Source organism: Mizuhopecten yessoensis, unplaced genomic scaffold (genome assembly GCF_002113885.1).
Source record: "Mizuhopecten yessoensis strain PY_sf001 unplaced genomic scaffold, ASM211388v2 scaffold401, whole genome shotgun sequence".
Classification (NCBI taxonomy): Eukaryota; Metazoa; Mollusca; class Bivalvia; order Pectinida; family Pectinidae; genus Mizuhopecten; species Mizuhopecten yessoensis.
Window position 1 is genome coordinate 208,638 of NW_018403528.1, and position 27,479 is coordinate 236,116.

The 27,479-nt window shown below is 33.5% G+C and overlaps 1 protein-coding gene across 1 annotated transcript; it reads right to left on the minus strand.

Annotated features, from left to right (window-relative positions):
• Positions 1-786: 786 nt before the first annotated feature.
• LOC110447622 (homeobox protein prophet of Pit-1-like) lies at positions 787-21,678 on the minus strand. Its single transcript, XM_021493450.1, is given in 4 exon segments — positions 787-2,087; positions 2,497-2,799; positions 17,139-17,407; positions 21,534-21,678. Coding segments are annotated over 4 exon segments (795 nt in total). The 5' UTR covers positions 21,655-21,678; the 3' UTR covers positions 787-1,985.
• Positions 21,679-27,479: the final 5,801 nt, after the last annotated feature.

Consider the following 27,479-nt stretch of genomic DNA (forward strand, 5'->3'; position numbering starts at 1 on the left):
TTATCTATACGGTGATAGACGTCACCTTTATAATTTTACTGACCACATTACTTTTATTGATCATTATCGGTATACAATACTTATATTCCGAATTTTGATCAAAATCTATTTTTATAAATTTTTGTTAAGTGAAAAAAGCGTTCTATTTATTATTGTTTTATAAAAAAAACCACAGGAGATATCTGACACGCTGACTAAGAACGTCAATATATAGTGTATTCCAATATCCATAAATCTAATTATGTTATTTCTTTTTCATCAATATTAGATTTTGCGTTCATACTTATTACTTAGCTTCGATTTGATGGTTATTTTGTCCGGGATTAAACGTCTCTCATTGGTAGTATTCGATATCATAACATATTGCTTACAGATAATGCAATTGAAGATACCTAAAGGAACACAAATATAAAGTCGTTTTATCATTAAAAATATATCCATGTGTTTTCCACTAACCCTCAAACGTTGAATTGTTGTTACCGGTATAAACATAATTCATGTTTGCGACACTTAAGAATGAAGGAGTAAATAGAGAAAATAAAATAAAAATCCATACGTAATGCATTAAATACTAATAATGCATTAAAATACCTAGTAGACTATCTCATTCGGGCATAAACTGTGCGATGATGCCAAACTACAACTTCGCGAGCCAAGGGTATTCAATACGATGAGTATCGTATTGAACACCCTTGGCTCGCGAAGTTGGCCAAACTAGAGGCAGCACAATTTTGGAAAATATGAAGAGAAATGTTTGCAAAGAAAGAAATAACAAACGTGCATGTATATGTTTTCATCGTGTCTATTATAAAGGTTGATTCATTCTCAGTGATATGTACAATATATATTTGGCTGTTCACAAATGTACCAGCATGGCACATGTACGAAGCTTGAGAGACAAAATCAAGGAGTTTTAAACGAATATATAATCATCATCGTCTATTTATGAATCGAGTCGATTTTACTATTACAAATTAATATGTTGGCAGAAACTAATAATTGTTCATGGAATTTTTGTTGTAATGTGATCAATCGAAACTTGTCTTGCACTATATTGTTTAATGGACGTAGACGGCCATTTAATATATGGTATATATTGGAATGATTGCTGTCAAACAGAGAATTCGATATTTCGCTATTTTACTGATATTAAATTTATTTGGAAAACCCTTGATTTTATCTTCAATAAAAACAAATCATAAGTTACACAATCATTACATATTTTACATAACATTCATTATTGCTTCTATACACGTGTAATTCACAATATCTAAAAGTGGAACCATTTATATATAGTTATGTATAATAATAGTAATAATAAAACATGTAAATAATATATATAATTCCCCATAAAAGCATTGTCTCTGTAAGTATACAACATGGTACAATACTATTGCATGTTATAAATCAAATTGTCTACTAGTCGCCTATGATGTGTTTCACATGCATATTGAACAAATGTTCAGTTGGACATGGTATCTTCATACGTTAAAACATCTGACTGTGGCATTATTAGGTAATGTTTTAATGGCAATCCACATCCAGTAGGTAACTCACATCTGTCAACTACTCAATATTCAACTCCTTTAAGTATTATGGCACAGATTTGCCACTAAAACTGTTTTGACAAGGGCTCGTCGAAATATTTACAAATGCCCTCCTTCAATGGAATGAGTTTCCATGTGATTTTGGCAAGCACTGAAGTGAAGCGGGTTCTCCACAAATGATTTAAAGTCAGGAATTCCATGCATTGTCGCTACATTTCAACACCACGAATGATTTATCAATGTTGATTTGACCAGAGAACTATAAGCGGTTGCTTATGGTTGCCTTTAAGAATTGTCCTCGTAATACTGTTGTAATACTGTTGAAGTAAGTTTTGTTTATTCACTTGTGGTTGGCTTTCGCAGCGCTGACACGCCGATTGTCTATTGCTCACATAAATAGGTAGGCGCCCCGGCGCCAGGAGTCGCCGAATCTCTCAGTCACGCCTGATACTGAAGAACAGAATTTGACAATCCATGGTGAGCATTGTTCATCCGGAGTGCAGTCAAACTCTTATTGTACCAGTCGTCTTCATGAGATTCCTAAATTAATACAAAATAGACATAAGCATTTAACTAAAATGTCCGAAAGATGATGGTTCAAATCTTAAATAAAACCTGATTATACTTCCATGATTTGTCAAACAATATGTTCGATTTTTAAATTTGGTTGTCGCCGTAGCAGCATTAGTATTTAAGGAAATAAAGTAACAAAGTATCTTGAAATCGATGAAATGATCAGCACAGAAAACTTAAACTTAACAATTTCCTTGTACACAACTGTGGAAATTTTAATAAGGTAGTTTTCATACGTTTCTTTTCCTTTTAAAGCTGTTATTTTCCAGAAACACTAATTTTCATTTAAAAATATCAAGCGGAGTGGGTTCATTTTCTCATAAAATCAATTATAAAATAATTTTGCAATACAATAGCCTTTGAAATTGACACTTACCAAATTGTAGTCTGACGTCATCTGGAACTGTTGGACTTGGCGAGGCATTGACGCCATGTTGCCTGTAGGCATACTACTCATACCTCCGAACTGGGCGACTGGAGGATACGCGGTGTTCATCTGCGGGTAGCGCGCCATTGTGTTCATATTCGAAGGGGTAGGATAGGCCGCATAAGGCCGTGACGTCGTTGGGTAGATATTCCGCATCATACCGTTGCAGGCAGGGTTGATGACCGGGGATAGTGACTTGGCTAGTTGTTTCTCCTGTTTTCTATACTTGGCCCTGCGATTCTGGAACCATACCTGTAAAAAGATAGAGCACGTCAGACAAGTTCATTCACACTAGTCATTACCAACAACAAAGTAAACGAAATAAGACAATTATTGAAAAACGAAATGTTTTGCTAAATGAAATTATAAGAATGAAAAAATGAAATATTTGTAACAAAACAATCAGAATAGTAAGTAGCAGCGCAATCATGAAAAATAGGCGGTCTAAGCATCGATATCAAAAAAAAATTGATAAAAACGGGTATTGTTGTTAAAAAAAATGATATGAGCTAAGTGTGTTTTGTATAACCCTACAATTATTTGTTCCGTACTTATCAAACTTGTATTGACTATGTTTATTGTTTTACCATAAAAAATAATGAACATTCATTCATCGAGTGAGAATCAAACCGCACAAAATATGAACAAAAACTATAATCATTGTCGCCCATATCAAAGTATAAATAATTGAAACATTCGAAAACATCTTAGGGGTTGGAGAAACTTCAGAAGCGCATTAACTTTCAAATATCGTTTATTTATTTAGTTATATTTCAACACGAAAAAGTCAATATAAGGCCACAAAATGGTTGAATACCATCCTACATCATGCAAACGCATTTGTGCATATTCTATTCATGTTTCATTCCTATATATCATATACAACATGGCAAATATATACATATATTGATTTAAAATGCAATCGTTTAAATCCAGTATATGTCTGGAATTCATTTGTGAAGTTTATCACGTTTTATGTGTGCGTGAATGACTGGAATCATAACCGAGTCGAAATCGAGATAACGAAGTTAGTTTGGCTTGCATGAACGTTGTCTGCATCAATACTATAAAAAAGTACCCTGAATGGGACTGAACATTAGTTCTTTTGAATTTTGTGTCTTACGTCTGCGTTGTGTCAGTTTCAAAATTTCAACGCGTATTTCAAATTGGTTTTCGGGCAAGAGTTTCTAGGCATTTCTTGAACAGTGTTTTCAATTCAAATAAAAACTGTTCATTAAAAATGTCAACATGTATTTTTAAATTGATAAAAAAATAAAAAATAAATCAGTCGAGTTTTTGTTGTGTTTTGTCACTGAAATTACGAGTGGTTCATTTATACTTCAGTCACATCGCGTACATTCGTGTCAGAAGAGTTGTGGACAAAGCGACTCCGTGCAGTACGGAAGCAGAACAAGCTCCAGTATAGGGGGTTCTTTGCATACTTAATTGAAATCAAATAGACAGTGATGATACGTGTTATAAAAACATTCCATAGCGTTTAATGAAGCAGAAGGGTGCTTCTTGGAGCGCGCAGAACTGCCGACAACAATCGTCATACACAAAACGGGAGTATGCTTTCACGGAAAGTCGTCCTAGAGTCAGTCCACAACACGACAAGACGCTGAATTGATTTCAATTACCAGCCCGTCACAGAGAACGCCAGATTCATCAGTGGTGAACTGTAGTAATTGTGATTATAAAACCCGTACTTTCTATGTCAATACACTAGCAGGAGATCTGGCATGCAAGGTTGGGAGCTGGTTTAGAGGTACCTCGACGAGGGAGCTGTACAAGCACTCCCATCAGTCACAGAACACGCACGCTAGACCGCATGCTCATGCAAAGTGGGGCCTTTAAACAGGCGCTACTCTCTCAGCCTTTTTTCCAACTAACGGATATTCCGTAATTCAATTACTCTGGTAATGAATTCGTGTTCTAGTCACTAAGGTAGACTTCTATTGGAGCAATTAGTGCGCTTTGTCATGTTTTCCGTCATCACTGTCCGTTTGTATGAGGAGCACCTGCTGACAAATCGATTATAGCTCTGGTCGCTTGGCTACTCTCCACCCCGTCCAACAATCCCGAATAACAGACAGTTGTACTATACGCTTGTTATTATATAATGTATGCTTACAGAAGCAGAGTTTATGGAATATATTTCTATAAATTGAAATTTCCATTTATTTATTTTTTAATATATTACTTGTGTGGAGAAAAGAAACGAAAACGGCATTCCCTGAAACTGAATCGGCTTTAAAAAGGTCCTAACCCCCTGACGTTTTCCTATCGAGGTGAATGTTAAGCAACAAAATGCTTGTTTTCATGTGAAACATTCAATTCTTGCTAGGTGTGTTGATAGTTTTCAACAGGTTTCTTTAATTCAGCGATTATTTAGCTCTGAATCAATGTGTTGATGCTGTTTTAATTATTCTCAATGAATTGCGAACACGTATCAAACTTGTTCTATTCCCCTAGGATATTTTGCGCGTGTAACACATTAGTAACAGTGCGTTACTGGCACGTGTCTTACACACGTCCAACGTGTGTCGTCCTGTCGTCCCACACGTGTTTGAACAATCGAGGCATCATCACCTCATTTCTAGTCTTATTGTAGTCAAAATAGCATAAATACCATGAATATACTGCTTGTGTTACGAAATGCCATAAAGTAGAGTAAGTGGAGAGTAAGTGCGTCACCTGTTGGGCGGGGGTGTAGATGTCTTTGAATGGCCATTTACACACGTACAGTTTACAATCATACAAATGGTTTATAATGGGCTTTTAACACTAACCAGACGTGTTCATTTGTGAATGGACACAATAATTATGATCAAATACGAACGCAATATATTGATCAAAGCTAACTACACATAATTAAGTGTGATCAGTCGAACATAAACCTTGGTATAAATAAAATAACAATAATAAGAGCAGAATACACATGTGTAGAAAAGTTTACTCTATTATTTAAATCACTAATGTTACGAAAAATTACAAGACAAAATATAAAGATGTGAATCAATTTAAATTTATCACAATAGTTCCTTTGTTTACACTAAGCATACAATACAAGTACTGATAATTTCTAAATGAACGGAATTACCATATGGTTTAGTAAATATTTACTTTGTTTGGCATTCTGCATAGATTTCCTAATATTTTAAAATAAATCCTTTATTAATTTATATTTCAAATGATAGTTAATAATAAAAACAACAAAGAGGACATGTATAGGCTATAGGATAAACTGTTTGCATTATGTAACATGGTTTCTTTTGAAAATTAGGGAAAAGCGAATCAACCATGAAATGTAAACACTGTAAACATACGCCATGTACCAAAAAGAGGAAATATAACGATCATAAATCTAATCATATTTTATACGTTTTGAAACTAGTGATCAGACCAACTATGTCGATTTGTTTTGCAATAGGTAAAGAAACGTAGATATAAGTTTTTTTGTAACTTCAACCCAAACTACACATTCCCCAGTTTTACAACCATTTTTGTGTAACAATTGTAAATCCCAGTCTCTATAGTGAAGGCTCCGATAAGCCGTCATACAATCCCGCTAGTTTCACTGTGAATCCAAGAAATCCACTTTGATTAAACAAATAGGGAATTATTTTCGATAATTTAAAATGATTTATGTACTTTAAACACATCAATGAGGACAGAAGGATATATATAAGATATATTAAATTATTATCCGGTTAAAATATATGATAAACAGACTTTTCATGTGTGTTAATCAAATATACATATGTATTTTCCCCGATGATAATATAGAAATAAATATTATGAAATTTCTGTGTGGTGAACACAATTTAGCATTGAACAGAAACAAAATATATTCAAATATTTTGCTATTGATAATAAAATGTTTTCCATAGCAATTATTTCAAAATGTTCCATGCAATTTACGTCTTTATCCAAAATAATCGTTTTAAAGTTAGATATCTCAAATTTGAGGAAAATTGAGTAACTATTGACATGTATGTAATTCTATGTTTTAAAGAGGATTATTTTTGCAGTTAGAAATGTTTTTCCCAAAATAATTCCCGGGAATGTTTTGCTTACTTTCCCATAGCTATATATTGCAAGTTTACTGATCGACATTCAGCCAGTCAGAAAGATCAGGAAGCTAATTTTGCTCCGTCAATGTTTGGAATAATATGAGCGGCTCAGGGCCTGTGCGTAACCTCCTAACGATTTGGGTGCCAGCTTGGATTGCCTTTCGCCCGAATTCTTCTAAACTGAACACCGCGGAGACCAAAACGCGTCTTACACTGCTGAAACTCAACACTGCCTCAAGATACAAATTTGCAAGCTTTATGAGCCGTGAGACCAGAGCCAAATCAAGAGCGTTTGCCTATCTTGCCGCTCTGGCTGTTTGGCACTCAAAGTGTCTCTAGCTTGTTCTGGTAGCGTCTCCCGAGAGACCAGCGGCGCTTCTCAAGACTGACACGGTCGCTAATGGAGTCGCCTCTCACAGTGGCCGCTCGCTGCATTAACAACGCATAAAAATTCATCAAAGGAGATACCGGGTTCAGAATCGCTTCTCGCCTGAATCATTTACGAAATTCAATTTCAAATCTTCCCCTAAGCTACTCCGTACGATAATGTTTTTACATAGCGAACATGACAACTTCGTTATATCAAAAATGGCTGCAAACACGTTTAAACATTTTGCAATTGGGCTAGGCGTATAGGAACGATGGAGAAGTAATATTGGTGTGAATAGTTAGGGTCGTATCTATAGAAATTGCTTTAGTTTCATTGCCTTCTCCAAATGAGAACAAATGCGATTTACTATAGATACTAAATGCTACAAATGCCTTACAGACCGGAAGCTGGTTTTGTCGTTATTTTGAACATGTAGGTTCCGGTAAACGCAATAGATTTCACTAATAATATAGCATTTGTTAGATGTCCTCCGGACTCTTTTTCTATTTACATCGTTTATAGGAAGACAATTATGAAGCAGTCATTTTAATCAGATAGGATTTTTTTCTTTTTATTTCTTACGTGGTAACATTTGTTTCTTAAACTAATTGTTATTCGCCGTTTGTTTGAATTGCATAAACTAACAGAATCGAAGAGGATCATGTGCTTTTTCACCAAATTTGTTGTACCATAATGTTAAAATCTCCTTCAAGTCAATAAATAATAAAAATATCATGAATTGTTTTTACCAAGACTAGTGATAATTATTTACTACAATTTTCATCAATGGTATTGCGAAAAAATTGATAAACAGATAGGAAATACCTTTACTAAAATTGAATACATTCTGTATTGTAAAATAAATTACCATCGTTTGTTAACATTTTAACGGCCAATGCAGTCTATCTATTTATTTGTTTATTTGTTGATTTAATTGTTCCCTAATACGATGAATGTGGAAAGCACCTGATGCATATCACGATTCCATGAAATACATCTGTAAGTGTTTTGCATATGCTTTTATGCTGGAAGTAAATCTAAAAGACTGATTCTCGCCACGATGATCGTCCGTATGTCACCTTACGGCAAACATCACCGTAAGGTTTTCCAATGTTGAAAACAAACTTAAATCTTGTTATTACAGTAATATATGAAAATACATCTGTAATAAACGAAAACGTTTTTTAAAATGTAAAATTGTAATCTTACTCACGAAAATGTTATACAAAATGTATACTCTTTTAAAATGATATCATTATAATGCCGTCTTACGTATAATACTATTTTGTTTGATCAAGTCCTGTATAAAATTGTTTTGAAGACAATAATGGTCATTGGACTTCTTAACAAATACGTAGATGGAAAGAGAAAGAAACATAGCTCATTTTACTGATTTTAATACAAATATGCTTTCTTGTCCTAGCCTTATCTTCCACACGGCAGGAACATGATAATTAGGACGATGCTATTCTAACAAAATTGTGAACTACAATTACGCGTGAATTTATACCCGACTGATCTAGAACTGATAGTTCTTTATTTCTTTAAGTGTTATATCTTTAATTTAAATTTCAGTTTGAAAATAATAATTTTGTTCGTTTTCAAATATCAACGTTCATCAACTCCAAATATTGAACTCACTGTCAGATATTTCAGTCTGATGTATAGCTTGTGTCATTTATGATGCAAAAAGACATTAAAGTATGTTCAATAGGGGATTTATGGAATTTATTGAAATGGTTTTTGTTTTGGCTGTAACTTATGTCTCTTTTTCAAAAGAAACAATAACAAACCCTAAATTAAACTTTTGATCATCGTAATTTGTATGAAATTACTTAAAAAACAGATGCACAAGGTTACAAGCGTTGGTGATAACTCTGGTAAAAATCAGAATTAATAGTGAAATACACCGTTAAAAGAAATGAAAATATGGACAGAAAGTAAATAAAAAAATGTAGTACATCAACAATACAGAAGGATAAATTCCAAACTCACAGTTCAGACGAAAAAATGCGCCAAATCGTCAATATACACAATGACAATGATAAGGATGGTTTGTTTGTTTAATATTTTTCTTACAAACTCGTTCATTGTAGAAAATATATATGCCAAAACATGTATGTACATTCTCTGAACAAAAGTTTTATAAAAGACAGTTACTTCGTTATATTTTGAACTTGAAGAGTTTAACACGTGAATTTAATAATATAATACGGTTTGCTAAACTTATTGGCCTTCAAAACACTATGTTTTTTTAGAATGTAACTCTGTAGGTATATTTTCCATCTGCCATATTCGATTGGTAGCTTAACATTGCATGTTCTAAATTGTTATAAGCTCTAGGAAGTCTAGGGGAATCGAAAACATCTTTTCTCCACCTTTGTATGAATTTATCTTTGAGTGAATACAAAAGTCCGATTAAACCATCGTTTGCGTGGATATTCTTGACTTTCAAAGACAAAGATAGTCTTAATGCATTATTACCTTCGTGTATTTGAGTTATACTTAACTAACGCGGTTGTATATTTCATTAAGATGTTCCCAATATTATCATTGTCAAATAGTAAGGTTTTTTCATAACGAGTAGAATATTTTATCATGTTATTCCGGCATACGATTAGAAAGGTGCATTGGTAAAAACATACGACAACTGATGCCTATTTACAAAATATTGAACGTGTTTTATATTTTTCTGTCATGGTAATACTGATATTTGAATGATTTTATAAAAACAATGCTTAGTAATATTTTTATTTACGATATGATACACGCGCCTTATTCTCAAAATAGAATAAGCGCACCAATTCCTTTGTAAATACAGGTGAACGTTGCACTTGATCATCGATTATTTGGCGTTAGAATTAGACAATTGTACTTTTGGATATTTTTCTACAGAATAGGTAAACTGCTCTGTTTTGAAATTTGCTAGTTCAACCAACGCATATATAAAGGTTTTTTTTATTTATTTTATAAAACAAAAGCGGCATGACCCGTGTTTTTTCTTATCTTTTTAAACTCCCACTACCACAAAGAAACATGACAAATATATATCTAAACTGTGAACATAGTTCCTTTCTTTTAAAAAATCATTACAATAAGAATGTATACAAATGAGTTTAAGTGTGGAACGAAATGAAACTAATCTCAGTTTCCATATTTGCGTACTTTTCCTGAAATTTATCCTAATCTTGATTTACATCTAGTAACAATGGCTAAAAGAAATAGGTGGAACAATGTCGATTTCAATGTACGTGAAAAATTAATAAATAAATAAAATAGAGCAAAGCTGACTTTTTTTGTTTTTTTCATAAAATGTTCTCCTATTTACATAGTAAGAGAAATGTGCATGTTTGCTTAGTAACATTGTAATAAAAACCATGGAGGTTTTCTCAGTTATACCGTAAGGGGAAACAAAGTTAATTTTCTTTAAATTACACTGAAAGGAAAATGTAAATAATAGTTGTTACACGGTTAAAACAGGCGGATGTTTCTTAGTTACATAATAAGATAAATGTGAATGTGATTTTCAACTTACTAATGAATACAGAGGCTCACAGATACAACTCTATTTTAATGTTATGCTACAGGGTAGAAGTGAACGTTTATGTTCTAAATTAAGGCTTGAGGGATGAACACCAACAAAGTGAAACAACAAGTCAGCCAAAAGTATGTAAAGCAATCGTTTGAATGTTTTCATTTACTATTCCGGTAATTTGTCCTTTGAGAATTCAAACACATTATATTTAAAATCGCGTCATAGCAATTTTGTATCCTTACAGTTATGGTTTTGGTTTTGGCTGTTTTCTTTGTGTTTTCCTTATATTTGTTGTTTGTTTATTTATATGGTTATTACCGAATGACAGTTAATTTCTAGATTACCTTAACTTAGGTTTATGTTCAGTTGTTCTTTGTTTTATGTCCTGTTTTTTGTTCAATCTGATTTTTTTTTGATTTTTTTTTTTTTATGTATGTCTCAACGTGGCGTTCTTTCTGAATTTAGTTTTGTGTTGTTCCACTACGACTGGACATTTGTATGTTTGAGAACCTACCCGTGATGAACGGAACATGTCGATTCTGTGTGGACCAGATCGATGAGGAGGAGCACGCAATCACCCGATGTCCAATTTATGACGATATCAGTGACATTTTATATTATAAAGCCACGAACGTTAATAACGATTTTATGTGTTGAATATAGTACCAAAGCTCTAGCAGATATTGTTAAACGTCGTATTAATTTAATATATCGCTGATCACTAGATATTGTAGTTTGATATTATAATATTACTTAGTAGCATGTACTAGCATATCTCTTTTAAAACCTTTAAAAAGCATTTTCCTTTTAAAGTGACGTATTTTACATTGATTGAAATGACTTTTAGTGTTTCGTTATTCTTAGAGTGGCTTTCGTCATATGTTTTATGTATATTTTATTGTATCATTGCATTTATGTATATTTTATTGTATCATTGTATATGCGGAAGGTGAGCCTTTACTAAACTTATATGTATCTGTGTATTTTTACTCGTTCGCAATATCTAAGATGAGGGACAATATTAATGAAGGGCCATTTTAAAGTGAAAACCACACTGAAACTGAAGTATGAACAAGGTATAGAGAACATACCATCCGGTATCATTATACTGACAACGGACTAACCAGTGTTACGGAATAAAGGGATGTCCAGAGGTACCACGTGCTGCAAAGAGGTCAGCAGTTCAATTTTGGTATCTTTAACCCTTTCACCCCTACGTAACTTTAGTAAACTCTTCCATGCATTGATCTGGATGAGTCCATTATGGTATACAGTGTTGAAAGGGTTAATATCCCAAATTACAGTACTTAAAAACAAAAACTCGGAGTTCTACAGGGGTTCCACATTAGTCTGCCTCTATAGCCACATAGTTAAAGCCGATCACTTCTGTTACTGAGGTGACTTACGGAGAATCTTGAGATGTTTTAACACGGAGAATAAATGTTTTGTTTCATTTGTTTGTTGTTTTGTTATTGCTTTTAATTGGAAAATATTATTTGAACTATACAAATGATTGGTAGCATTATCATATAGGCTGTTGATTAGATTCAAGCTGTTGTTGATACTAAAATAAAATATGCGTGAACTCTAACCTCAACTTCGAAACATATAATTCATGTTTTCGTTCCATATTGCTCCATCTCTAACGCACACACATGATCATATTACATAATTAAGACGTAAGTTGTTTTTGAAGTTAGATGATACTTTATATGCGCTACAAATATGTTTTTTTATGATAATTACCTAGCATATATACTTTAAACCTATTTTCGCGATTATCAACATTATATACTATATATAAATGAACTAGAAATAATATTTTCTATAACAATTATATTTCAGATAATTTTATTTTTTATATAAATGCGACTAATTCTTGGTTTCTATTCTTCTCGACACACCCACTTATAAATTATCATTTAAAAAAGCTAACATTCATTATATTATCAGCGTTCTTACTTCTGTGGTACGTTGTAACACTAACTATCGCTTTTCGCGTGAACTTGAAGATCGTTAAATTCAAAATCACTGTGTTACTGTTAAGAATATATAGATGTAGCACTAAATTATGATATAACTTGAAAATTGTTGCCGATGCGCGGATATGTGTGTGAGTATATTTCTATAGGCATTTAGTGTACATGTTCGTGGTGCATGAACGGTTAGAAAATAACACTTCAACATCTTCGATAGACAAACTTTTACATGCTTTCAGAAAATTAAAAAAAAACATCACTGTCTCTAGGATTTAACCTAGATAGAGACACGCGAACAGATCGCGTTTCCTCAGGACTATCTCCCTTCCACTCCAACGAAATTTCTAGTTAAAGGCCAGAAGAAAACAAAATCCGCTAAAAGGAACGGAAAGCTTTTATACGTTTGATCTAAGACGTTTACTCTTGATTTTGAATACATCTGTCAGCCCACAACGCTATTTCTGGGTTTTAACACTGAATTTGACGATGAGCTTTTATTTCAGATTTTCCGTGTTATTCATAACCATCAATTCTAACCCGAGGGTACAAATTTCCGTTTCACTAACATTGAAAACAGCGTGGGGCTTTGCTTTTATCTCAGTTTCTATCAACGACCTTTGCCTCCTGCTTTTGTACGATGAGTAAAACCATTATTGTATCGAATATGGTTTAACTAGATAATGTCTAGATAAGAAGTGACGGTGTCGGGCCCATTATCATCTCACATATGCTTTCTATTTTTAGGCAGATCCGAGGCGGTAATATACAAGTTTGCACTTTCATAAGTCTTTTCGACCTTTTTTTTCCTCTCGAAATTTCCTTTCAATATAAAATCATGCCCAAGCTTTTAGCTTGTTTTCTTTTATAATGTGTATTTCAGTTTACGTCTGTATAGACTCGTCCTCAATTTTATCAATCTCCCGACATTTCCCTAGATATTTTAATGTCTATGATGTGGCATCGGTAAAGAATTTAATATACAAATTGTGCGTTGAGTTTGTGAATCTTCAAAACATATTGAGTAATAAAAATGTTTATTTTTCTTTCATTTTTCATGATCAACTAGGAAATAATTATTGTATTAAGTAAGGTCATCAGCTGTTTATTTTTACAAACGAGACGGATTGGATATGTATTATAAGTATCACGTGTGTGGAAGTTTTGTTGTTCTTTACCAATATACAAGTGAATCTATTTTATCGGGAAAAGAAAACACAGTTGGAACAAATACTATCTTGATTGAAATCAAAATATTGGTAATCAATATAGATGGAACATCAGTTTTTACTCCTATATATACAGTGTGATGTCATTTCAACAGCTTAACTAAAAATTCCTGTATACGGTCCGGTCGCACATCCGTACATTAGTATGTAACCAAAACTATACTCGGGGTTACGTGTATGAATTTTTTGTTATACAATAGTTGATATAGCACCCTGTTAAATCAGAATAAACTAACCTAAGGTGTTTTATTCATGAATCTATTCAATTGAAGCATATTTTCTTCCTTATTTCTACCGAGAAAATTATGTTGTAATTCAAACCCATGAAACCCCCTCCCTCCTTCAAAAAAAACAAAGAAAGAAAAAAAAAATCGACGTGGACTGTAATCCGGTTAGTTTAGCTACACTGCCTATATTGTATCTATTGTACATACGTGTATGCTGGTACGAATGTGTGACGATGTACGAAAAAATGAAATGTGTATCATAACAAATACAACGAGATGTATGCTCTGAGAACCGAGACATGAATTTATTAATACCAGAAACGTATAATACATGTATTATACGTCTCTGTTAATACGTAGTAGATCTAATAGGTTCTTGATCCGCCTATAGCAATCCAACTTAATATTTATTCAATGAGCAAAATGGCAATCACGTGTTTAGTAAAATATCAGAAGCTATCTGATATGTTTTAAAATATAATTAATATAAACTGCATGTGATATTTCTTATAAAATTGTATATCTGATATATCTTATTAGAAATAAGAATATCACACGTAACATTTTTTTCTTTATATAAAAGATACAATAAATTTAATATTATTTTATCATATACATAATCGCCATCGCTTGTTATGGATCCCTTTCCCCCACTACAGGAAAAGCGCAAGAGAATTACACAGCAGTTTTTCGTAAATGAGCTCCTTTTATTTCAGTTTTGATATGTGCACCAGGGTTCTCCCTTTGATCAGGACGCTCATTTGGTAAGAGCAACAGTATAATGATCGACGGGTCCAGTGTTCGAATCCTGGTCGGGGCACATTGTATTTGTTTTTCACTCAGAATTATTACGAAAACAAAATCCGGGAGGTATGGTTTTCTTTTCAGAAATAAATTATTAATGTTATCATCATGACGGAAAAAATAGTTTCCAAATACGTGATGGTTACAGTTTATTCGCAGTGGAACAGGTCGATATCCTAAAATTAAAATAAGTTGGCTTGTCATAGCCACTACATCCTCGATATTCAGGGGTTACGCTCACTTACGCTCTCTGCACAGTGAGCGTTACCCCTGTATATCGAGGATGTAGCCACTGCTGGTAAACAGATTCGAACGCAGTAACATCGGGATGATATCATGGATAAATCGTGGATTATCAAAAAGTTTAAACATTGTATAATGTCTGTATAATGTCTAGAAAATATCTAGATAATGTCTGTATAATGTATCGTGTCTGTATAATGCCTGTATACAGACATTGAACCATATAACAGAATGTCGGACAGTAACGTGTACACTGAACGGTTACGATCATGTGCTCATGAACGCTCTAGGATGTTAAATGGAAATACATTTTTTAGTATGGTGGACATTGTTTTAGAAATAAACAAAGAGACAATGAAGGCTACAGCAGATCAAAGTCGATCAGCACCAAATAAATTCCGTGCAGTATTCTTTCTAAGATTACTGAGAACAAGACAAACAATTGAAGGAAATGTTTAAGTACCTAAAGCATTGGTGGGTGGTCATTAGCTGCGAAAAATCGGGCTATTGACAAAACAGAAACAGTTCCGAGTTCAATCTAGCACGAAAAATAACGGTACCGGTCCCCAGGTCCTGTTAAGGGGGAGTTCCGTCGACACCCCGTGGTGCCGATTTCACGCCGGAGAGTTCCATCTGTCTCCTAGAATCTAGTATTTGTCTGTTGACGTTCTCGGACATTTCCCGATAACGGGTCGACAGACCGAGATCGAGGGGGGTCGGGACAGTGTGCTACTCAACATATACGTTAATTGGGCCATTGTTAAATTAACAAGGCTTTAAATTGCTTCCGGTGGACAAGATCGAACTCTGAGCGGACTGTCACACAGGTGGACATATAACGGTACCGTCCAAGTGTTTAGTCGAAACTTTGATATTTATAGCACAGCATGGTCGGCAATACTAAAGGACGAAATGTAAGATTCAAGATATTTTTGATTCTTAAAATATTATCGAATATAAAATTACATTTTTATTTATTATCGATCATTATTTATGTTATTAATTTATTTATCTTCATCACGATGAAACTTAGATTAAGCCGACCATTCCGTAGCGAGTGGCAGTTTTACTGTGGGTATTCACGGTCCATGGAAGGCTTGGTTAGATAATCTGTATCATTAGATTAATTTCAATATGACATTGCTTTATAAAACTGATGATTTCTTATAACAGTAAATACGTATTTAAAATTAAATTTAATTGAATTTCAACTCTTGCGAAAACATACTTAATGAATAAATTCGTAACAAAACGATATTTCTACATGTGATATAATGGGCCGTTTTCTTTGGTGAAATTACATGCACGTGCAATAATACAACGTTGTTCCGAAGACTCTTCGCGGGTAAACATAATCTTAATTCTCATACGCTTTGGAGATAGGGTCAAACTAGATATTTGTTGATACGAAGAGTGGTGTTATTCCGATTTATATTGCAATAGTTCATTTTTTTTTTATATATATATAACACAAGATATTTGATATAGCACAAAATCTTAATAGAGTCAGCCAAGTTTCGTCATTTAACCCTACCTTGTACATAGATATATAATTCACTCAAATTTAATCAATACAATTTATTGTTTTCGCGGGAGCCGCCTCATCTGATGATAATTACTGGTACCTATGCCACCTGGCTAACACCTCCAAATATGTGCATAGTGCCATCTCACAAACACTGTATTACCCATACCAGACCATCATGGGAAACATAGGCTGCTTTTAACAATAAAGAAAAGGCTTGTCAAAACAGCTTGCGTCCTGCCTACGCCGGGAGTTGTTCATTTTTCATTTTAATTTATAGATCGACATTGACATCTTTTAATATGACGTCAGCGTCAATAACCGTTTTTTAAATTCGTTATTTTACTAAAAGCATAAATTTAAAGTGACACTGCCTTCTGTGACGTCCAGTGATGAGGTATACGTGTGTGTTTGTTGCACACTTACTGGGAAGCACACATATGTGTCGGACACCTTCTGAAACTTACACATTTGTCTTTCAGGCACTTAAAATGGGCTATACATGTGTGTCTGTATAAATATATACCAACTGGGGTCAACATAATCATATACGCATTGTGGTGTTTGTCAGCATTTTGTACTTATAAATATACAGAATTGACATACCTGTATCCGCGCTTCATTAAGTTTGGTAATACGAGCAAGTTCTTCCCGACAGTAGATATCCGGATAGTGGGATTTTGAGAAAGCGGCTTCCAGCTCCTGTAGTTGTTCTTGTGTAAAAGTCGTCCGGTGTCGCCGGCGCGCGGGGGTGCATCAGGACGATGGGTTGTGTCCCGTGCCCGTGCCCGTCCCTCCCGCCCCTACCCCTCCAATCGATGAACCAGACCCAGATCCAGGTTCGTGTTTTATCTTTTTAAAAGCCCCTTCCTGGCCTGTAATAAATTAAATGAAATGGTAAAATAATGGAACTAATAAGAATTTAGATTTAGACGTTTTCATAAAGTCAAAATAAAATTGTTTCCAACTTTAAAATATATAAAATGTCAATTAATAAAGAAGTATACTTGTAATCAAATATTCGTTAAGAAAGGCTTATTTAAAAAATAATACATTCAGCTGACTCACCGAAACTGTCCATTTCGAAATCTATATAGATTCCTTCGTCATTCTGATTTACATTACAATCCATAGCTGTCAATTGCTTGTTAATTTCCACCATAGTAATACATTTCACAATCTAATTCAATTTTTCATCCTTCCGCAATTTCAATATTTGTTAATATAATTTTCTGTACCATATTTTTTTCTAGAGAAAAAAAATACGACACATGCTATCACTGTGTACTACACCGGCTGAAATCACAGATTCGGGAGTTAGTTCTTCTACACTGACATTCTTACATAAACTAACAGATTGCTGTGGTTTTCGGCGGACAATTCCTAAATTATTCACGTTGACCACTGGTCATTCTAGCCGAGGTGTGAAGGTGCTAACAGATGGCGAGAAAGATTGTGTTCAACACACCTTCGGCCGATGGTCAAGCGAAACTGCTGTTTTGTCACCTGAGATATCGACGTGTCCGGTGTTTATCTGGTCAGATGTCGACCTGAACGACCTTTGACCTCGAGTATCGTTGTTGTAACAGTGATGTAGTAATTCAATTAATGAAACACAAGATCAGAAAAAAGTCGGTGACCACTTTGTCCCATTATGACCTACAGGACTGAACCCCCGGGAGTTGTGGCTCGGCCGACACTGCTCTCCGCGAACAAAAATCGGCGACACCCGTAAACCATATGTTTGACAAGATTTTGTTTGAAATCTTAACCTAATGCCGACAATTTATGGTAAAAGAATCTTATCGCTAAAACACAGAAGGATTTTATAAAATAAGCAAAAAAAACCGCGGAAAAAACATTACTTATTATTGAAATATTCGCCATAACACGGACGTATAAAATGCAATATAAGTAAAGTTCACAAGCATAAAAAATATCTGAATCTAAAGCCAATTTCTAAAAGTACGTTTAATAATGTTACATTAGTTTATTTTGTAGTTTATTTGAAGATATAGGACGGACGCATTCTGGAAATATTCGCTTTAAGAGCAATATATATAAATACAACTTTGTCCTGCTAAAAAATGTAACTTTGTTCTGCTGAAGTTTTTGTAAATTAAATATGTATTTGATAATTATCAGTGAAATTAAGATATAATGGATATTCCAATCTGTCATTGAAGAGAAAATAACTTCTAATAAACCGCTTTTCTAATATCAAACATCGATTTTAATTTCGTATTTTTGTGTAAATATAAAATGTATCATAAATAAAACAACGAGACATAACATTGATATGAATTACATATGTGTAAATTGGACTGTTCATTATATAGTGTTAATTTGAGGTCCTCAACATGTCAAATAGTTTGCAATTGAAAGCTTAGCGGCAATTAATTTATAAAATAAAAATCCGTAACTGTTGTGTTTTCCTTTGCTAGTCCGAAAGGTGAGAAGGTTCTTTGTACATAATCACCTCATTCTCAATTGACGGGAGGAAATAATCAAATACATACAAATATCATATTACTTTCATACTGAATTCAAATGAATTTAGATCAATGATGTAGGAAACAGTAAACACGGAATGTGATTGAACTTTAGAAAAGCAGAAGGACATGTGTGTATAGATTAGTTATACTACTTACGCCGACTTGATTGGGAAAATCACACACGCGATCTCAAGTAAACTCTCCGAATACATATTTAAAAACTATACGTTGGTGTCCCTAATCCTATCATTACCTCTTTTGCTGTTACCCATCTTTAACATCTTATATATATATATACATATATGAATTTGTATTAGGTTATTACGTGACTCATTAATTTTGTATATATATTTTCTGTTACGGAAAGGACGTAAGTAAGTTGCAATAACTTTTGTCCAATCCATTTGTCTTTTGTTGCAATAAAATTGATTTAAACTAAAAACAGTATACTTCTGTTTACTCAGGAAAATGTTGTATTAATCATTATTTTGGATCTGTCCGTCAACAAAATGATTTGACGATGTGTCGGCATAGATAACGTTACAATGGTTTACATACATGCGTACATATTCGTTTTATTTAGATCGAAAGTACCTAGCAATTAAAATGAGCTTTATATTTGATTTTTTTTTGTGCGAGTAGTTTTGATACTACAAAAGACAAATCTAGTTTTAGTTTTTTGGTGAATATGAATGCCGTTATTTTCATTTACAAGGACAAGACAAAACCCCGCCTTTGCTACGAAAAGATGGTCATGTTGGTGTATTCCTTTTTATAAATCTATAATAAAATTTGTTTGAACTGACTTTCTTTATAACGGAGATAAGCACAATATTAATTGATATTTCGCAAACTTTTAGAATTAAAATAAATACATTTTGTATTGTTTGAAACACGTGCAAAGAAAAATAATTTCAGACGTCAGAAATAATTGTAATTGCAATCCGACGTCACATATTTCGTATTTTGATAAAATGGGTTCGGTACATGTCTTTCAGTTCCGAATTTTCTTTGCGTGTTTGTGCTGTGGTAAAGTTTTGTTTGTAGATTACAATTTCAAGGAAACAGTATACTTAAAATCTTTATCGCATTTAGTTTGTTGTGATTAAAATTTCAAAATTATAGTTCTATTTACAATCAAAGATAACGACACTATACATGATTAAATTTTTCTTTTGTCGTAACATTATTATTTGTGTTATATTGCTAATTGTTTCCAACATGGGATCGTATAAAATAACATTTTGATGATTTTAAAGTAAAATCGACAAATGATATTGTCATCACATGTATGTAACTATTTGTATTTATAACTAGTTCAAAATTCATAATTTAATGAAATATCTATGTCGGACAATTTTCAATCAGAAATAATATTGTGTCTCGACCAATGTAGCTTTCATCCTGGCGTGTCAAATGAAAAACGAAATGTTTGAAAAATATATTCTATTCGTAGAGAATTATAAGATCATATCTCCTGAAAATTTTAGCTTGTTAAAACTTAAGTAAATATACGATGATTTAAAACATCGCAAAACGTTTGTTTTCCAAGATAAAATTAAACGTTCCGTCCATTCTTCAATTTTCCCCCACAAATAGTCAACCGTTTACCTTCATATTGGTATATTGATATGGAAGATGTTATTATATAGTCTTTACAAATTTGTTAAATTTCCAGTTTCTTTTATATATTATACACACAAAAATGCAAATTTACATTAAAAACAGTAAAGTTAAGAAAAGAATAAAAGTAAACGGTTGTCATCCTCACTTACCAAAACGGCCAAAAAGTTGTTAAATAAAAGAAATTTCAGCCAATAAATATCATTTCCGTGTGGTCCTGTAGAATCACAGAGAGGGAATAAACAAATGTCAAAATCTCGAACCGATGTTCCGAGTTTTATATCCATGTGAAATAATCCAACTGACCGACAAAACGAATCCCTCCTAACGTTATAAACTTAGTCGTATTCCTAAAGCGAAAATCTCCTTTACTTGACGATGTTAAAACATGGAGACGTTTCCTAGGACACTTTCTTAATCCTGTTTGTTAGTTTTATTGTGGAAACCGTAACCAGTGAAAGCATGCAGGAGGAGTAAATTTCGTTAGGAGAAAACAAAATTATGGCTTTAGTACAAATTACCTGTTCTGGTCGGAGGTGGTTAGCGCCAGCAAATTGCTGACAATTGTATCAACCACATCTTAACATTATTTCATATTCCGGCGGTGTCCGCCATAACGAAGTCTTGTTGTAGTAATTTACCTACTGCTATTGTAAACAAAATCACATTACTCTGCCAATAAGTAATAAAATTTGTAGTCTGTTCGTCGACCGCGTTACCTGATGATTCGATCATTATTCCATAATTTTTATTTCAATGCTCTTCTCTATTAACTGCCATGCTAGAAAATTGGGTTAATTACTAAAATGAATTATTGTGCGAATAAATTTAATTTGCCTAGGGGTTTTGTCTAATGAGAGACTGTAAGAGCGGGTATACGTACCGTTGTCGACCAGACCACGAGCTGAGGAAGCGGCGTCCAGATTGTATAACGCAGTAAAATCGTCCACCTTCCTCTTGTCGTTTCGGTCATCTCCCAAGGAAACTCTGCTTTCGTCTGTCATTTTGATGGGTTGGAAATTTGTGTAAAAAATAGTGTCGATTCTGAGAGGTGATGTTGGAAAATTAAGTGTCTAATATGATTTTCCTTTCTCTATATTTATACCGAATTCGAGGAGAAGTTGGTTCCTCGGTTTTCTTAACCAATCAGATTTGTTTTTATTGAAAATATTATGCATCGGTATCATATTATGGGGTCGCGTGCCATGCCGTGTTCTGATTGGCTGGCGATGATCAGAGGCGACCGCCGGTATGCACGAAGGCGTAACGATCCCCTGGCTTCCTAGCTACCGTTTACGTCCTTTCGGTAGTTTTGACTTTCGTTCGATCCCTATTCCTGCTTTGTAACTATTTGTGGTCGATGAGTGTGTGATCGATTGGGGTAGTGACGAGTTTGTCTGTGAATGTAGGATAATTACGGAAACAAACGGGGCAGATAGATGTCGCTGATGATTATCTGAATAAAGAATGAAAACTTGATAATGGCAGTGATCGTGGGGGTAGATATATACTTAGTCAGGTATACACTATACATGTGCTGTACGCACATACTATATTATGAATGGTGTACCGTACTTACAAATAACGCCACAATGTAACTTTCAATAAAATATATCTATAATATATGTGAGCTGAAAATCAAAACTTCCAAAATATTCAACGACCCTGCACGATATATACATTTGTTAAAATTATAGTAATTAATACGATAATAATATCGTTATTTCGATATTCAACCTAGGCCTGCATTGACTTATTATAGTGAATGACTCATTATTTAACACTTTGAAATGAATGATATTGGAAACCACACCGAAAGAAAACAGAGAATATGATAAATGAGCTTATGCTAGCAAATGTTATGTGGGTATAGCTCGCTAGCATTGGTGTTTTTTTTGCATCCAGTAAGGTCTATTGCGATATGAATAATTCATAACACTGCTAAATTAGATTTTATCTATTTCAATATAGCATGTACATAAACTCAATCTTCTCTCTTCCTTTTCTCTCTCTATTACTTCCATAATTTTAAAAAGAAATGGCGTTAAAGTCATTGTATGGTAGTCTGCATAAAGTATAAAAGTTGCAACAAAAGAGACCTATAAGTTTGGTAAAACGTGTGTCTAATTCGTTTTGTACTATTGCATGAAAACATAAACTGAATCCCATCTGTACCGTCCTTCTCGCATTACTTACTGATTAGAATATCATGACGTCCATGTTAATAATATCTATCCGGTGTGAATGTTTCAATATAATCAATTAAATGTATTTATCATCAAAATTACTATGTACAAATTAACCATTTCGAAAATTCGAAGCTTCTCACAGCTGACAGGCAATGATTATTGTACTTTTCACAATTAATTTTATCTTAAATATTTTATGGAATTCTAAACTGAGTTTTTACAAACCAAAAAATGTCAGTGTGAAAAATTCAGCTACAGATCGTCGTGTTTTAAATCATTAATATTTGAATGTTTTTTTTTCCACAAGATTTTTATTTCACTCAGCCACACTTTTGTGTGGTACAGAAGGTCACATTGATACAAATATATAACTTATGATAGTTAACAGGATTTACACCATTATTGGTATTTTCAATGTTGTTTCTAGAAATCTACAAACTTTTTTAAGGAGAACAGTGTTGCAAATTTGAAACATTCCTTTCATTTTCACGGTCGTCGGATAATTATAGTAATACTTAGGTATATATTTTTGCCTCAGTTCCGTAATCTGACTGGTATTACAAATAAAGAAATAATGGAAATCGTCGCCAATATCGATGGTAAAACACACATGCAACTATTTTTACAGGTTATTAGGTATTGGTGAATTTAAAAGAGTTTGAAAAATGTGCATATTTCTAGACGTTTGTGTAAATACCAGTAGAAAGAACAACTATAATTTTATCAGTGAAAATGGTATTTTTTTCTTTACAATATGATGGTTTTTGGATATTTTATTAATAGTTCCATGAAGGTGACATCATATTACAAATGACGACATGAGAATGCGACCTCAAAACGGATGACCCGACAGAGCGTAATTTTTACGAGACAGTGGTAGTTTCTAGGAAAGCTACAAACAGAAAATTGTTTTCTTGAATATCATTAACATTTTATCATATTGCACTTTTATGTTGTCATACGTGAAAATATCAGTGAAATCAGTCACATTCTCTTATTGTTTTGTAAAACATTTTTACATATTTATTTAAATTGGAAACAATCGAATATCCCCAACACGGCCTGTTGTACATAGGAAGAGGCGGGCGAGGGGGACGGTGGGGGCAGTATCGTTGTTTACATAGGAGCGCGTGGTGTTTGTGTACATACTACAAACATATTCAACCATTGTGTTAGTTTTGCTTTTTTGTAGAAACACCGACCCATCTGTTATTTAATGTAAATATAGAATTTGTAATGCTAAACATCCCGAGAGAAGATAGAAAATGTATTCTTTGCGACCTGAATGGAATTGGAGACGAATATCATTATTTGTTTAATTGTAATGATCACCAGATACTACTACAAAACAGAAGAAAATGTATGTCGAGATATTATTGTGAAAGTCATAGTACTTTCAAGTTCAACACATTATTTATTTAATTATTAAATTTCAGTTATTTAAAATAAAATAAAAAATAGATCACGAATATTTCCACCTTGATGAAGGCCCTAACAAGCGAATATAGATCATAAAAGCAGAAAGGTACAAAATTACAAAATCTAGGAGAATATCCCAGACAATCACACATTGCAAAGCCCTAACAGAGACAACGGCGTAAAGAAGAAAAACGGAGAGAATTAAACAACAAATAATCTGCGAGTAAGTTTTATGGAGACATTGTTTTATTATAGGAGATGAATTTTGTTTAATATGTTTTAGTATTTTTTTTGTTCTTTTCCGCTAACACGACACAACTGTATGTGGATAGTATAGCAAATCTTTATTACACAAAGTGCATTTTTTACTCATTGAAACCCCGGTTTTACTTATAAAACACACATTTTTGACAAATATGTTATTTCTGTATATATGTCCTTACCTGCTTGTTTGACAACTCTTTAGGAAGGGTGCATTTTTTCATTATGTATTCGGTTGTCTCCCTTTGAGTTTACTTCTTGCGAACATGTATGTTTTATTTGAAACCTTATATTTTTTCAATTTCTTTAGGATCGAAATGCAATCTTAATAGTTTTGATGACAAATTTGCTAAGGAACATCTTATATATTGAGCTATTGCACACCTTCAATGTTTGTAAGTAAATAGGTTATATTTATTTTATATAATTCAATAACATGTATTTCAAACGTATATGTCTTGCACAACGAAGAAAATCATAATCTTAGCTAACTTATCTATTATAAATGATGAATGTAGGACAACTTCCTCTCGGATCAAATTACACCAGGTGCTCGAATCGAATGACTCCCACATGAAAATATAACGGGACTTGAGCAAGACAAATACTAGAAAGGTCTGCTTTCAAAAAGTTTGTGTTATATGAAATATTTACTTCAACGAATGAGGGAATCTTTTTCTAAAACAATATCTCTTAACTACGGTACCCTTCATAGGGGAAAACTTTGTAATGACAAAGTGAACATTTACATTTTAGCATGTTTTTAGTCTAATTCCAACTCATCTGACAGAACTACACGTGTAGGCTCGACACCAGACACACCTGTCATGTGGGTTTTTGATAAAACTTAAAACAAAACAAGTTAAATTAACATCAGAATGTTTTTTTTATTCATGAATTGATTGATTTGTTTGTTTTAATATATAGTGTATAAATAGAAACAATATTGTAGCTATATGTAAGGTAAGTCTGTACACTACATGTTTATGTATACAAACAAGGTTTAATCAAGTCTATCTCACAGATGGTATTATGTTGGTTTAACGACCAATTAAAGTTGTTTTTCAAAAGTACGCGAACGGCACGTGCGCTAAACTCACACCAGCTATATACAGCGATACCGTCCAGCGCTTTTGGACGGTTGAAGAAGCAATTGTTTTGACTGTCAAATATCCGAGTCTGCTGACGTCATAACTTTGAAGGTTCCGATGTTATGCCAATTCAAATTTTGATTTGTTGGACAATTACCTCAAAATAATTGTTAAAAAATAAACTAAAAAAATATCATTTTAAAGTAACATATTTGCAGTTTTTATGAAATTTAAGTAACTCATGAATGGGTATTGATATTGTCCTCACCAGTGTAGTAGTGTCCAGTTGTAAAAGGGGGTCAGACACTCTCCTCCGGGCAAGGACACAACCAATTAGCTCTTCTCGTGATCTAATTGGCTGCCTTATCCACGGACAGGTCAGAAATAAATCTGGACATTGACCAGTGTCCTGGGGCCGTAGACTGACCATCTGTATAGGAAACAACGGTAAAAGAAGAACGACCACTACTAGTGTTTTCGACCTTAATTATTTACATGTACAATAAACACAAGTAACACAACTTTATCAAGCAAATTAGCAATCGTTTCAAATCTTACATGTATGAATAGAAATGCATTTAACTTCTTATGTTGATATGCAATATCTGTTAGACAACTTTGACCTACTAGTAAGAACTGTTAAACTAATGATGACATGAGCTTTTCATTATGTATAAAGGGTACATGTATATGCTTCCTTATTGTGAACCAAAATTTATTTTTTAAATATTGGACACCAGTAAATATGTAAAATGTTTTATTATTTGTCGACACGACTTGGTTAATGCAATATTGGCTATTGAAGTAATATGTCGAAATGGTTTCATTTCAGCGAAGATCTCTCGAGATAACGCAAAAACTTCGGGATAACTGGCTTAAATCTCATGAAATGGTAAAACGGGATCGAACGCAAAATCGTTTTTTATCATATGGCCAAGAATGGACGAGAATATTTTATAAAAACTCTCCAAGGTCATCATGTTTCGTGGTCTATTGTCCCTAATGCGATGTCACATTTCCAAGACGTCATATCTAAATGGCTTAACTCTGACGTCATAATGTTGTTTGTGCTCACTATTAGAAGACACAATTTAAGGGAGATAACTCTAACACAAATCACAGGTATAATGTAAGGTAGTATATAACCTTAATGTAATTGAAAATAAGTAAAGGATCAATGATCACATAGTTTAAAACGATTTCTTAAGCTGTCAACTTAGGTAAAGTATTGATATTATAGAGTTTGCCTCAGACCCACTTAAGGAACCTAGTGGTCAGCAGGTGTGAGACCTTAATTCTTACTGACCCTGTTCGTATTTCTATCATGGATTTTGGTCTGTAAATCAAGACTGGAAGAGAAATAAAGCCAGGTTTTCTAATCTCTAATACAGAAAGTTTTCATTAAGACAACGTGAAAATAGGCTTTACTTTTAGTTTTATGGAATTTTTGTCCCCAGAGTAAGTCCGGCCACAGGAATCTGAAAATATGTTACAGATATATTTGGACCTAAACTAAAGTGTTCAGAGAAATTTTATATGTTTTAGGGGTTTAGATCGGCTTTCGGTAAAAATGCAAGAAAGTTAGTTGGGAGTCGACTTTTCGACATCGAGAGCTTTCCATCCTTCTCATGTATATAATCATTGGGGTGGCATTTTGACGGAAAGTCGAACTAAACCCCCTAAAACATGTAAAATTACTCGGAACACTTTAGTTTAGGTCCAAATATAGCTGTAACAAATTATCAGGTCCCTGTGAGCAAGGCCACCTCTAACTGGTGTTTCGGTCTTGAGCAAATATTTACAATTTCGAGGACATTAGCAACCAACTCGACTTGACGAAATATTCACATGGATTTCTTTTTTGGAAAA